General features: G+C 44.2%; 1 protein-coding gene across 17 annotated transcripts in view; it reads left to right on the plus strand.

Annotated features, from left to right (window-relative positions):
* Window positions 1-15,713, plus strand: part of lama5 (laminin, alpha 5) — a 377,096-nt gene that overhangs the window by 327,219 nt on the left and 34,164 nt on the right. For 16 of the 17 annotated variants that reach the window (XR_009793010.1, XM_061806903.1, XM_061806857.1 and 13 more), the window contains 5 exons: window positions 829-961; window positions 1,952-2,095; window positions 2,171-2,301; window positions 2,375-2,545; window positions 12,170-12,302. Coding sequence is in view for 15 of the 17 variants with exons in the window: in XM_061806903.1 (XP_061662887.1) it covers window positions 829-961; window positions 1,952-2,095; window positions 2,171-2,301; window positions 2,375-2,545; window positions 12,170-12,302 (712 nt within the window). In the remaining 2 variants the exon portion in view is untranslated. Of the gene's footprint in view, window positions 1-828; window positions 962-1,951; window positions 2,096-2,170; window positions 2,302-2,374; window positions 2,546-12,169; window positions 12,303-15,713 lie in introns of those variants that run through there. The other variant, XR_009793011.1, reaches the window with a different exon arrangement.

Genomic DNA, 15,713 nt, shown 5'->3' on the forward strand with positions numbered 1-15,713 from the left:
TCCCGTATCCAGGTGCATTCCACAGATAGCAAAAGGTAAATTTAAAATAGGTGAGTGTCACGATTGGGTTTAAAAGCATCATCCTCGAAAGGTTCAGTTGTTCTCAAGCAAGGATTAGGTGAGGGTCACCACATTGTGAACAACTGCATGAGCACTCCAATTTCAGGAATCGCCTCTACGTGGTGTTGAAGACCGAAGAATTCCTGGCAACAACGAGAGAACCTGGGTTCATTCCCACAGCTACCAATTGGACTACCTGCTGTTTCTCTCATTGCTCAACAACAACTGCATGAGGAAATAGTCCCAACAGTTCAAAAATTTAGGAATTTAATCAGCAACAGTCCATAATATCAAAAGATTCACAGAAGCTGGAGAGTAAGTGGCAAGGCCAAAAACCACCATTAAATGCCTGTGACGTTCAGTCCCTCAAGTGTCACTGAATTAAAAATCGGCCTCATTCTTTCAAGGACATGGCCACATGAACTGAGGAACACTTCACAAGCACTTCAAAACCCTTAGTGAGAGAGTACAGTTTGTTTCTAAATCTAGAAATAGAAAATAAAACTCGACTATGGAAAGCAAAACCATATATCACCAACACCCAGAAACATTGATCATCTCGGGTCCCGAGATTATCTGTGACAGACTGATATGAGGTGGAAAAGTGTGCTTGTGGTCTGACAAGTAGACATTTCAAATGTTTTGGGGAATTCATGGATGTTGTGCCATCTGGGTCAAGGAGGACACGATGACGTAATGTAATGTCATGCATTATTCATGTTGGGTTTTTTTTTCCTTTTTTTTTTTGTGATGGTGGCGTTGGTGAAGATTGCAGCTCATGTTTCCCGAGCAGGGATCTCTGAAGGGATGTTTCCGAAATATCAAGGCCCAGAACTCCCACATCGACTTGAAGAGGATGAAGAGCTCCGGAGTCAGTTTTGGTTGTGACAGCGACCTGCTGGTAGGAACACTAAACAGCTGTGTCAATCTATTTTTGAATAGCGCTGGTCCTCATTTGGTGGAAAGTGAGTGGGAGTCTCTCCCAGGTGACTTTCGGCGAGAGGCAGTGATGGTCAGCAATAAGCCACAGAACACAACTATTTACATCAGGCTTTACATGATCAGGATATTTGGGGCCAATCACCGATCAACGAGTTAAGAAAAAAAAAAAAGATGGCCAATCACCAATCCGTTTGCAAGATGGAGCAGTTTATTTAAAGGACTTGTTCATTTACCGTATATCCATCCATTTTCTGAGCTGCTTGTCCTCACCAGGGTTACGGGAGCCCTGGACGTATCCTAGCTATCATCAGGAGGCAGGGTACATCCTGACTGGCTGACAGCTAATCGCAGGGCACATTGAGATAGACAACAGCTGCACTCACAATCACACCTAGACGCAATTTAGTCTCCAATTGGTGCGTGTTATTAGGATGTGGGAGGAAACCCGAGAGCACAGAGACAATCCACCCAGGCACAGGGAAAACATGTAAACTCGACACAGGAGGGGCCGGTGTGACGGTCTCAACGATCCCCATGCTGAAAAATCACCTTGTGATTAATGCGCATGCGTGTAAATTAATGCTCATGCGTGTATATTTTGTAAACTTTTGAAAGTTCTGGCTGTCTGAAACATCCCCATCCACGCTTCTTCAACATGTGCCATCTCCAGCCATGCTTCTTCAACATGTGCCATTCGACAACTTGTCGCCGAGTGTTCATGTTCGATATGGACGTCTCAGAAAGACAAACACGGTGAATGACAGGGATGGTGCGCTGCTGACCTCACCTTGGGACATTGTGAATCAGCAGGTTAAATAGTTCAAAGACACTGAGAGGTCCAGGCACAATATTACTGAGGCACTCCATATATGTTAAGAACAGGATGTTTGGACACGTTCAATCACATAGCAAGAAAAATATAAATGAAGAAGAAATATGTTTGGTGCAGGTGGCTCGTGAGGCTCACTTCTCAGGTCAGAGCTACCTGGACCTGGCGCTGACCAATGTTCCTGGGCTCAGAAACAACTTCTATGTCAGCTTCAGCTTCAGAACCAAGCACAAGGATGGACTCATGTTCTTCCACCATGACAAGGTGATGCTCATTCCTGTTTCCTGGCATGTCTCTTGATGGTGTTGCTGAACCTACTTTATGCATGTGCTTGTGCAGGACGGGATTTTTCAGGTCTTCCTGTATGAAGGGCATGTGGTGGTGAGAGCAGGAAACAATCAGGTGAAGACATTGAAGACATACGATGACAACAACAGTCACTATGTGGCCATCTACAACAACTTCAACGGGTATAGATCTCTGTCACATTGAGGGAATTTACCTTCATGTATATGCGCTAATTTCTAATAATGTCCTCATCAGGTTGCGTATGTACATGGACGACATGGTGGAGAAGTCCAAAGAGGATGTCTGGCTGAACAGCAGAGGACATGACTTCCCGGCCAACATGGAGGGGCACACATTCTTGGGGGGCATGCCCGGTGAGAGCCTGGGCAACCTGACAGGATGCATCACCAATGTCTTCATCAGAAGGTGAGCTTTTAGGACCTCCTATCTTCTTATTGCATTCATCAAGTCAACATGCCTCATTTGTCTGGATTAGAACGCATGACCTTCTTGCTGCAAGGCAGCCTTGCAAACCATTGAGACACATTTTTTATTACATCCCTAATAAAATATTGATATGTTTTTAATTATGTCATAATCACATACACTATTCCATCATTTTATTGAAAATAAGAAAAGGAGGACAGAGAAAAACACAAAGTGAACTATTTAATTTAATGGCTAGTTGAGCCTTCTTTGGGAAGGGGAGGTGGGGCCAGTCTCCAGACGTAAACCCAATAGAAAATCTTTGGAGGGAGCTGAAACTCTGTTTTAAGGTTAATGTTATATTGCCTCCTATATTTAAAATGCAGAATTAGCTTTTCATGCACTGTATTGTCTATGCTTTAATCCTGGATCAGGCTGTGCCAAGGTGGAATTCTAAAATTACACACCATCTCATCCTGCACTTTTTACTTTGGCTTCAGACAAGACCTTTCCCAATCAGAAAAGAGAAAATCTCGTACAGTTAAACCACTTTTTCTTCGATTATTCACATACTCCAACAGTCATTGCATCTTAAAACAACAGCATTTCTTTTTTAACTTTCTCCATTAATATTGAAAGTAAACATAGGCAGCATGTTTAGTTCTAGTTTGCCCAGACTGTGTTGCTAACTAAAGCAGCGGTTGTGGACGCTGTCTTAAAACACATTGATGGACTGCCTAAGTACTGTAACATTTGTAATTATGAGCAGCGGTTGTTCTTAGAGAAAGTTCCGGGTCGTGTGCTGCCTCAAAGAAATCAGTGGCTTCCTCTTTTAATTTTTTACAGTGCGTATGTGAATTGTGCCAGAGGACGGAACAACCAGTCATCCCTCACTCATTGAATCACGTTGTAAAATGCCACAAACTGAATAGCTGTATGTTTTTTTTTTTTTGGACGCAAGGCAGAATATCTGCGAAGAGACCGCATCAGGGGTCCACAATTGCCCATGCGCGCAGTTTAGAGGGAACATTGGCCGACGTTTTTTTTTTTTTTTGACCTGTCGATCGCGATCGATGCATTGAGCGCCCCTGGCCAAGACCAAAGAGCTGTCCAAAGACACCAGAGACAGAATTGTACAACTCCACATGGCTGGAAAGGGCTATGGAGAAATTGCCAAGCAGCTTAGTGAAAATAGGTCCACTGTTGGAGGAATCATTAGGAAATGGAAGAAGATAAACATGACGGTCAATCTCAATCAGAGTGGAGCCCTATGATATCATCTCGTGGGGTCTCATGGATCCTTAGAAAGGTGAGAAATCAGCTCAGGACTACACGACAGGACTTGGTCAATGACCTGAAAAGAGCAGGGACCACTGTTTTCAAGGTGACTGTTGGTAATACACTAAGCACATGTTTTGTGGTCAGATGAGATCAAAATTTAACTTTCTGGTCATAATTCCACTCAGCGTGTTTGGATGAAGACGAATGATGAGTTCCATCCCAAGAACACCATCCCTACCGTGAAGCATGGGGGTAGTACCATCATGGTTGTTCCCTCAGTCAGAGCATTGAAGATGGGTCGTTTGGGTCATTCAACATGACAATGCAATGACCCAAAGTACACAGCCAGGAAAACCAAGGAGTGGGTCCGTAAGAAGCATACCAAGGTTCTAACGTGGCCTAGCCAGTCTCCAGACGTAAACCCAATAAAAATCTTTGGAGGGAGCTGAAACTCCGTGTTTCTCAGCGACAGCCCAGAAACCTGTCTGATCTAGATGAGATCTGTGTGGGGCAGTGGGCAAAAATCCCTCCTGCAGTGTGTGCAAACCTGGTGAACAACTACAGGAAACGTTTGATCTCTGCAATTGCAAACAAAGGCTGCTGTACCAAATGTTAACATTGTTTTTTGGCTGCCAACCAGTTTAGGGTGTACCCTGCCTCCTGCTCCTGGACAGCTGGGATAGGCTCCAGCACTCCTGTGACCCTTGTGAGGATAAGCGGTTAAGAAAATGGATGGATGGATGGATGGATGAGTACAATGTGTAAATAACTTTCAACCAATATTAGTTGAATACAATACAGAGATCTTTATTCTTCAAACTGATACACATTTGTTTTGTTTTTTAGAAATATCCACAGATTTAAAAACAATACAATTCTTTGCTAATCATTTTCACCTTATATTCCATTTAATATGCTACAAAGACGAGTTGTTCAAACTGATCTTTTTTTTTTATTTTTTTTTCCATATGAACACGTCCTTAAAAAAAGCTGTTACGTCACCTTTTGTTTTAAAAACACCTAAAAACACATACTTTATCTGCCAACTTGAAGACTGCTGTCATTTTCCCCGAATGTGACAGATTGCATGCATTCAGCGAGCTGAATATGTCGCACAAGTAAGCCAATTTTGCGACCTATCCCTTGTCACTGAAATGTGCTGCCAATGAGGACTTCTTTTCTAAGAAGGATCTTTGCAGCATCTCTCGTAATTCAAACACTCTTGCGAGCGAATTCCCTCTGGGTAACTTGTTATAGCCGTGTATAAGAGAAGCCGTGTGTGCTCCGCATCCATCTCCTCACAAAGCTCCTCAAAAAGTCGCGAGTTTAGGGCATGTGCTTTGATGTGGTTAATAACTTTCTTTTCTTGGAAGTTGTAGGCTGTTCTTCCGTCTCTTCACTGGGCCTTTTCCCATTTGAAAAGAAACTTTACATAGGCGGGTTTTTTACTCATTTTGCGAGCTTGTGGGGGTACATTTTGGTGCTAAAGTTACCAAAATGTAACCAAGCTAATCCCTTCATTTTTCAAAATAAAAGATTATTTCGACTTGGAAAATGAATACAACGGAACCAATTAATTATCTTTTCGGCGGCCTAGTACCTATTGATTCACGGACCGGTACTGGTCCACAGCCTAGTGGTTGGGGACTACTGTTCTTGTGTATTCAATTTAACAAACGTTGAAAAAGACTTGCAAATCATTGTATTCTATTCATGTTTTTATTTGTATTTTACACAATGTTGCAACTTAATCAGAACTGGGGTTTTATCAAAATTAACACTGAACTTTTTTGGTCTCGTCCGGCTTTAGTCTTTGCAAAAAGAAATACTTAGAACCACATTCAGGGTGACTCATTCATTCATCATCTACCGCATTTCTGAGGTCGGGTCGCAGGGGAAGTAGCGTGAACAGGCACGCCAAGACTTCCCTTTTCCCAGCCACTTCTTCCAGCGCTTCCGAGTTAATCCGGAGGCGTTCCTAGGCGAGCTAAGCGACGTGGTCTGTCCACCGTGTCCTCAATCCTCTCCAGGGTCTCCTCCTGGTGGGACGTGCCTGTAACTCACCAGGGAGGCATCTGAATCAGCCACCTCATCTTGGTCCTCTCAATGTGAAGAAGCAGTAGCTCTCCTCTGAGCCCCTCTTGGATGACCAAGCTTTTCACCCATTTATCAGGGAGAGCCCAAACACCCTGCGGAGGAAACTCATTTTGGCCGCTTTTATCCAGGATCTTTTTCTTTCGGTCACGACCTACAGCTCGTGACAATATGTGAGGGTAAGAACATTGACTGATAAATTGAGAGCTTTGCCTTTAAACTTAGCACCCTCTTTAACACAATGGACCAATACAAATTCTGCATCACTGCGGACGTTGCACCAATTCACCTGTGGAACTCCTCCACCCTTCTTTCCTCACTCGTGAACAAGACAAAAAGATACTTGAACTCCTCCACTTGGGAGAAATATTTAATCTCCGACCTGGAGAAGGTACATCACCTTTTTCTGACTGAGGACCATGGTCTTAGATCTAGCCATCCTGATTCTAATTCCAGCATCTGAGGTCATCAAACCAAACCCCCTCTCCGCCTAGGCTCTGCCGAGAAAGTCTGTCCATAAAAGTTATGAACAGAATTCAGGACAAAGGGGAGGCTTGGCAGAGTCCAACCCTCTCTGGGAATTAATCTGATTTACTGCTGGCAATGCGGACCAAACTCAGACACCAGTCAAACAGGAAAGGAACACCCTGTATCAGTTCCCCCCCATGGAACTCCCCGAGGGACACAGTCAAACTCCTTCTCCAAATCCACAAAACACATGGAGACTGGTTGGGCAAACTCCCACGCACCCTCAAGGACCCTTTTGAGAGTGTAGAGCTGGTCCACTGTTCTATGGCCAGGGTAAAATACTGATTGCTTCTCCTGAATCTAAGATTTGATTTCCCAACGTGGTACTCTTTCAAGGCATGCTCGCAGATACTTACTTCTGTCCTGAGTCTAGCCTCCACTACTCTTTCCCATAACTTCATTGTGTGGCTCATCAACTTTATTCCTCTATAATTCACACAGCTCTGAACATCGCCTTTGCTCTTAAAAATAGAAACTAGTAGACTTTTCCTCCATCCTTCAGGGATGTTTTCGCCCGCGAGTATTTTGTTAAATAAGTTGGTCAAATACTTCACAGCCATCTCTCCAAATTGCTTCCATACCTCCACTAGTATGTCATTAGGACCAACTAACCGCCTTTCCATTTTTCATCCTTTTTAGTGCCTTTCTAATTTCCACCTTACTCATCAATGACACTTCCTGGTCTGGCATTTTCTTCATTCATCAACTTCTGAAAGTATTATTTCCACCAATTTAGCACACAACTGGCATCAGTCAACATATTTCCATCTCTATCCTTAATCACCCTTACCTGTTGCAAATCCCTCCCATCTCCCACCTGTCGAGATCCTTCTCTCCCTCTTTCGTATCCAATCTGGTGTATTTGTCGTCATATGCCCTTTGTAACCTTTATCTTTGCCCTATGTCACATCTCAATGTATTAATTTCACCTCTCCTGAGTCCTCTGTGTCCCACTGATCTCTTTTCTTCTATGACGTCCCGTATTTTGGGTTTCCACCACCAAGTCTCCTTCTCCCTTTTCCTACCAGAAGACAAGCCAAGTATTTTCCTGCCTGTCTCACTGATCACCTTGGCTGTAATAGTCCAGTCTTCTTGGAGCTCCTCCTGTTCATCGAGAGCCTATCTCACCTCTTTCCAAAAGGCTGCACAACATTCTGTCTTTCTCAGCTTTCACCATATGGTTCTCTCCTCTACCTTTGTCTTCTTAATCTTCCTACCCACCACCAGAATCATCCTACACACCCCTGTCCTTCGATGTCAAGCTACACTCTCCCCTACCACCACCTCACAGTCAGTAACCTTCAGATTACATTGTTTGCACAAAATATAATCTACCTGCATGCTTCTACCACCGCTCTTATAGATCACTCTATGTTCCCGTCTCTTCTGGAAATAAGTGTTCACCACTGCCATTTCCATCCTTTTTGCAAAGTCCACCACCATCTGTCCCTCAAAGTTCCTTTCCTGGATACAATACTTACCCATCACTTCTTCATTGCCCCTATTTCCCTTAACAAACCTGCCCATTACAATCTGCATCAATCACAGCACTCTCTCTCTCTGGGATGCTCAGAACTACTTCATCTAATTCCTTCCAGAATTTCTCTTTCATCTCTAGGTCACAGCCTACCTGTGGGGCATAACCGATAACCACATTATGCATAACACCCTCAATTTTAAATTTCCGTCTCATCACTCGATCTGATACTCTTTTCACCTCCAAGACATTCTTTGTCAGCTCTTCCTTTAAAATAATCCCCACTCCATTTCTCTTCCCATGTTCTCCGTGGTAGAATCAATCATCAACTTCTAGCCTTACTACCTTTCCACCTAATCTCTTGGATGCATAATATTTCAACCTTTCTCCTAATCATCATGTAAACCAACTCCTGCGCTTTTCCTGTCATATTCCCAACATTCAAAGTCCCTACACTCAGTTGTAGGCTCTGTGCATTCCTCTTCTTCTGACGACGAATCCGGTTTCCTCTTCTTCTTTGTCTTCGACCCACAGTAATTGAATTTCCACCGACGCCCTGCAGGTTCCCGTGCCGGGGGCCGGCGTTGTTAACCCAGGCCACGACTGATCCGGTATGGGATTCTTTTGATGAACGCTCATATTTGTTTGAACAGTTTTTACACCAGATGCCCTTCCTGATGCAACTCTCTGCATTTATCTGGGCTTGGGGGCGGGCTATAGATTGCACTGGCTTGTGCCCCCATAGGGCTGCATTTATACAATACAATAGTTATTTAAAAATACACTTCTTATTCGAAGGGCCATTGACAACTAAAACATAGTTTTTAGTTTGTTGTTAAACAGAAAAAAAATCAGCTGGAATGGACCCATCCGTTTGTTCAGAGCACATCAGAATTTAGCATAGATGGACTTTTTCATCTTCCGCCATGAAGGCGTTTGTGTTGGAGAAGAACCAGGAAGTGATGTATTTTTGCAGATGCCTACAGTTGCGGGTTCGAGTGTTTATACTTGTTTTACCGGTGAGAAATTAGCTTTTTTTCTGTGTGTTAGCCAAGTTGCCAGCTCGTTGTATTGCTGAATTTTGCTCAAACACTCGGGCAGATGGATTCACTCTTCACACGTTTCCAAAAGACCTGGTTCGTCATGAAAAATTGATTGCACAGGTGCAAAGGACAAGAGTTTTGTGTGTTCCAAATGACAGGTAGGTGTGTTTAGAGCTATTAAAAAAAAAAAAAATATATATATATATATATATATATATATATATATATATAAAATAGTTAATAATAATAGTTGGGGCAGACAAATTTGCCTCACAGTTTATAGCATAAGTTACGTGTGAATTTAGAAAAAATCCCCTTGGTCAAACCAGCAAACTATAACAAAGCAATTGTATTGCGTTCAAGACAATTCATTCACACACAATACAAGACAAAAAAAATAACAAAATAGAAGAACAAAGACAGTTTAGTAGCATGTAACATGATTTAAGTAGTCAAATGTATAGATGTATAGTCACCAAACTCGAACAAATGTTATTTCAGCAAATGTTCCAGGAAGGCAGTGGGGCCATTAGCCGGTGGCCTGCCGTTATAGCCTCTGCGGTGGCCCGCTGTAAGCCTCCACAGCGGCCCGCCGTTCACCTCCGCGGTGGCCCACCGGGTTAGGAAGTGGGTCGGCTGGGAGGTGGGCGGCCACCTGCGAGGAGGCGAAATGAGCTCTCCCCCCCAAACGGGCACCGGTGTCTGGGCGACCCTGAAATACTTCGCCCAGCATGGGTCCTCCTGAGTGCGCAACATACACAAGACTTGTAAAAGGGTTAAGAAATCAAACCCTGTGGGCCAGTCATTTTGAATATTTGATCAGGTTCCTCGTCCTCTTCGTCTGTCTGTCTGTCGGGAAGTCTGTTGTCAGAAGTGATCTGCATATCGTCTAATATGGCTCAAAATGATAGGGTAATATGCCCCCGGTCACTTCACTTTTTTCTGAGATGTTCTCTTCTTCAAAAAGAGCTTCAGGCTCAGAAGGGGCGCCAGAAACTGAAAATCTCTCTTGTTCATATGCCATAGCAGATGGCACAGCATGTTCTCTATGGTGACTGGCCCAGTGTGACACCTGTAAATGATGTCGCAGGCAATATGGCTGCCAGTGGAATGTCATGTGAGACTTCCGCAACTTTGCGCATTAATGACCCGCTCTACACTCACTTTTTTTTTCATATTGACATCAAAGTGAATAATATTATATATAGTTTTCATAATATCTTTTTTAAAATCTATATTTTGGTTTCAGTTGCTCTTTAAAGATGTCAAAAATTTTAAAAATGCAGTGGCATTTGGGGGGGCTTGGATGGATTAATAGCATATACATTAATTTCAATGTGGAAATCCACTTTGACATAAGAGCAACCTTGAGGTAAGAGCTCTGTCACAGGATGACTTAAACTCATATCTCAAGGTACCACTGTATTCTTCCCTCCGACTCACAACATCCCAGGTTGAGGTCAGCAGCACATCATCCTCACTAAACAGAGTGTTGACGGTGCATTGCTTCCCCTTCCCGAGACGCTGAATAGTGGACCATAATTTCCTCTAAGTTTTTCCATGGCCTTACCAAACTCTTCCAATTCCCAAATTTATGCTTCAGAGACCTCCTAAGAGTCATTCCACTTGGCCAACCGTACCCATCAGCTGCCATGGTAGTCCTACAGGTCAGAAGGTCCGATAGGACTCCTTAAGCAAGGAACATGAAAAAAAAGATGGAGGACAAGGGTGGTGATTCTGGCTATACAACTGTAATGTATTAGAATCAACTCAGTAGAGTATAGAAGACCATAGACCAAAAGTATAATTTACACAAACAATTTCTGTATTCAGAAGTTATTTGTCGCAACAAGTGAGTGGATCCACAAAGAAGCTTCATAGCTCAGTTTTGCCCTCATAACTCAGCACTGGTTTGGTAAACCAGGGGTTGTGAGTTCGTATCTCACTGGTGCCTCCACTCCCTGAGAGGGGTTGCATCAGGAAGGGCATCTGGCATAAAAACTGTGCCAAACAAATATGAGCGTCCATCTGAGATGGCACGCTGTGGCAACCCCTGACGGGACAAGCCGAAAGCAAAAAAAAAAAAAAAAAAGTGAATGGCTCCATACCCAGTGAAAAGAGACCCAAGGATTCCTGCAGACACATGCAAGTGAATTTACCTCGTTTTACATTCACATGTGCTTGCCCCATGGAGGCCAAAGACCCCACCCAATCAACCATGGGTGGGATCGGCCCCAGGGGCCCACGTGAGAGCCACCCAGTGAATGGGATCTGTCCCACACAAAGAGACCCAGGGTGGTCATCTGGTACGCCCCAAGGAGCCCCACTAGCTGGCCACGTGAAAGGAGATGCAAGGCCCTAGTGCCACCCCCGCCACGTCATTGCACTGTATGAGCTGCAATTTTGTTCTTGTTTTTTTCCCTTGGGTTCGAAGATTGGTTTTGCCCTTTTTCAAATGTATTTCTTCTTCTTCTTTTCCTTTCGGCTTGTCCCGTTAGGGGTCGCCACAGCGTGTCATCTTTTGCCATCTTAGCCCATCTCCTGCATCTTCCTCTCTCTAACCCCAACTGCCCTCATGTCTTCCCTCACCACATCCATAAACCTTCTCTTTGGTCTTCCTCTCGGTCTTTTGCCTGGGAGCTCCATCCTCAGCATCCTTCTACCAATATACTCACTCTCTCGCCTCTGAACATGTCCAAACCATCGAAGTCTGCTCTCTCGAACCTTGTCTGCAAAACATCCAGCTTTGGCTGTCCCTCTAATGAGCTCATTTCTAATCCTATCCAACCTGGTCACTCCGAGGGAGAACCTCAACATCTTCATTTCTGCCACCTCCAGTTCAGCTTCCTGTTGTTTCTTCAGTGCCACCGTCTCTAATCCGTACATCATGGCCGGCCTCACCACTGTTTTGTAAACTGCTAGGATGAAGGGCAAATCCTAGCAGACACTCTATTTATTTTTAATTATTTTATTTATCTGGTTTTGTGGTGTTTGTTTTATTTTCATGTTTAATACTAGTCTGCTGGATCTGAAAATGTCAGTAAACAGATTGTGGTGAAAATAAATAAAAATTCATCCTAATCATGATAGTGTTGATTTGACATAATTTTGATAATAGCAATGACGTTGTTGTTTTTGTTGATGTTTTGATGTTAAGTCAGACGCACAAAACGTCCAGCTGTCAAATGTATTTGTTGACAGGGCAACCAGTCCTCAGGTGGTGGTGAACTTTCTGAAGGTCAGAGATAACATCAATGTGCCTCTCGACTGTCCGACTGCCACAAGGGCTCAACAGATTGTAGCCATGCCACTCAAACTCACCAGCAACCCCAAGGTATGGAGACAGACACAGTGGAGTTATTACGGTTCATATTTACAATTATATTGATACTTACATAAAATGGCATGATGTAGGGTCTTCAGGCAACGTGGCCAGCCGATTTCCATTTAAGGCTTTTTATTTTTAAAATTATGTCTTAATTCCTCTTTATATTCCCGCAGCCGACAACACCCATAGAACAGACATGTTCCCGCCCAATGGCACTGTGATCCAAAACTCTAGACCAGGCATCGGTAACCTTGAACACTCAAAGAGCCATTTTGAACCGGTTTCCAGGGAAAAGAAAACACTGAGAGCCACAAACACTTTTTGACATCTGAAATAAAGATGTTAGCGTGGATATTTTTTTTTTTTTGTTTGTCTGTCCACCCACGAAAGTAGGGGTACTCAATGCGTCGATCGCGTTTGACCAGTCAATTGCAAGGCAGTTTTGGTAGATCGTGTGACAATTTGACCCCCCACCAAAAAAAAAAAAAAAGACATCAGCCTATCTGATCATCTTGGTGTGGTGTGGCATATACGTCGAATGCACGCACTTAAAGGCGCTTTCTAGCAAGCTGGCCTACCATTTACGGTCTACTGATCTACCGTTGGCTGCTTGAAAAGTAGATCTTGGGGTAAAAAAGTCTACCAACCCCTGCTTAAAGAACACACACACACACACAGATACATATATATTTACATTTGTAAAATAGTGTTTCTGAACTAATCCAAGCAGTCCATCACTGTTTCAGAAAATTAAATTTTATTCATTAAATGAACCCATTTTAAACTCCAGCCATCCATCCATTGTTCCATTATTACTGCTTCTCTGGGTTGGATCGCGGGGGAAGCAGCCTCAGCAGGGACTTTCTTTTCCCTCGCCACTTCCTCAAGCCGGATCCCGAGGCGTTCCCAGGCCAGCTGAGAGACATAGTCTCTCCAGCGTGTCCTTGGTCATCCCCATGGTGTCTATCCAGTGGGACATTCCGGGAAACCGCACCAGGGAGGCGTCTGGTAGGCATCCGGATCAGATGCCCCTGCCATTTCATCTGGCTCCTCTCAATGCGGAGGAGCAGCGGCTCGACACTGAGCCCCTACCGGATGATCGAGCTTCTCACCCTTTCTCCAAGGGAGAGCCCGGACACCCTGCGGAGGAAACTCATCTCGGCCACTTGTATCCAGGATCTTGTTTTTTCGGGCACGACCTGTAGGTGAGGGTAGGCCTTTAGATCAACAGGTAAATTGAGAGCTTTGCTTTTCGACTTAGCTCCCTCTTAACCACAACAGACCGATACAAAGTTTGCATCACTAAAGATGCTGCACTGATCCGTCTGTCAATCTCCCGCTCCATTCTTCCCTCACTCGTGAACAACACCCCAAGATACTTGGAACTCCTGCACAGGGGGCAGATGTCACCCCCAACCCAGAGAGGCCACGACACCCTTTTCCGATTGACTACCATGGCCTCAGATTTGGAGGTGCTTATTCTCATCCCAGCCACTTGACACCCAGCTTTTAACATCACAGCTTGATGAAGCCAACAGAACCACATCATCTGCAAAGAGCAGAGATGCGATGCTGAGGCCACCAAATCGGACACCCTTTATGCCTCAGCTGCGTTTCGAGAGATTCTGTCCATAAAAGTTATGAACAAAATCAGTGACAAATGGCAGCGGTTGTACAGGGATCAAAAAGCACATATCAGGGGGTTCAGTACTCCATACTCCCGAAGAACTCCACACAAGACTCCCCGAGGGACATGGTTGAACGCCTTCTCCAAGTCCACAAAACATATGTAGACTGGTTGGTCAACCTCCCATGCACAATCAAGGATCCTGCCAAGGGTATAGAGCTGGTCCACTGTTCCATGGCCAGGACGAAAACCCCATTACTCCTCCTGGATCTGAGATCCGACTTCCCGAATGACCCACCTCTCCAGCACCCCTGAAAAGACCTTACCAGGGAGGGTGAGGTGTGTGATACCCTATAGTTGGAACACACCCTCCGGTCCCCCTTCTTAAAAAGGGGGACCACCACCCAAGTCTGCCAATCCAGTGGCACTGTCCCCGATATCCAAGCGATGTTGCAGAGGCATGTCAACCCAGGACAGCTCCACAACATCTATAGCCTTTAGGAACTCTGGGTGAATCTCATCCACCCCCGGACACTGCCACCAAGGAGCTTTATAACCACCTCGGTGACCTCAACCCCAGAGATAGAAGAGCCCACCTCAGAGAACCCAGACTCAGCTTCCTCATGGGAAGTATAAATTCTTACAAAAAAAATTACAGAGCTGAAGTTGTCTTTCAAATGAACTAAAATGCTGAACTTAAATTATCGATCTCGCGAAAAAAAATGCCATGAGCCATGATTCTTTTGGCGTATGTACATGTAGCATGTAGTAGAATAGTGACATAAATTTAAAACTACTGTAAGCTCTGTAATTAAGAGTGTACCTTAATAAGAGTGCAAGGGGGCAGAGTAAGGTAGACAAGGGGGAGCAGCATGTTGGTGGAGGGTTCGGTGTGCTGTGTATTAATTAAAAAAACAACTAAAAAATGTTCCTCATTGCCCATTGCGGAGGGTATTAATATAGAATGAGGGGAGCACTATTTCAATGAACAATGAAAATTAATATTTACAAAATAACTGCTCGAATATTTATTTTTCCTGGTTCATGGAGCTTGTTCTCCTGAACCTCTGCGCACAGCATCTGCAAATCAGGGCTGAAGGAACTCACTTTCATCTGTATGCAGGACTGTAAACTGCCGTCTGTGTGGCGTGTCGACATCTTGGAGAATGGGACGAAAAGTAATACAGCTGGAAAGCGTTGACCTCACAGTTCTAAGGTCCAGGGTTCAATCGCGGCCCCGCCTCTGCGGAGTTTGCATTTTCCCCCTGTGCCTCCGTGGGTTATCTCGTGGCACACCAGTTTCCTTCCACATCCCGAAAACATGCATTAATATGCCGATCAAAATTGCCCATCAGTGTGATAGTGATTGTGAGTGTGACTGTTGTCTGTCTCCATGTGCCCTGCAATTGGCTGGCGACCAGTTCAGGATGTACCCTGCCTCCTGCCCGACGACAGCTGGGATTGGCTCCATCACTCTAGTGACCCTCGTGAGGATAGCTGGCTCAGAAAATGGATGGATGAATGGCTATAAATATAATTTTATTTCAAAATTTTGAGATCACAAATATCTGACAATTTACGACTACGATTTAACCATACAGTAATTGTAATTAAGTTTCACGTGATAGGATAATGAACGGTGAATCTGGGTGATTTTCGTCAATCTGGTTTACCTGCTTAGCGAACGTTAGCAATGAAAACACCAACTAGAATGAAAGATGTGAACTCACATGGTGAAGAAAACGGCTTACAGTTAAGAACTCTAAATGCGGGCTGCAGCGTGTGCTGAG

This window comes from Syngnathoides biaculeatus, chromosome 2 (assembly GCF_019802595.1).
Source record: "Syngnathoides biaculeatus isolate LvHL_M chromosome 2, ASM1980259v1, whole genome shotgun sequence".
In the NCBI taxonomy this organism is placed as follows: Eukaryota; Metazoa; Chordata; class Actinopteri; order Syngnathiformes; family Syngnathidae; genus Syngnathoides; species Syngnathoides biaculeatus.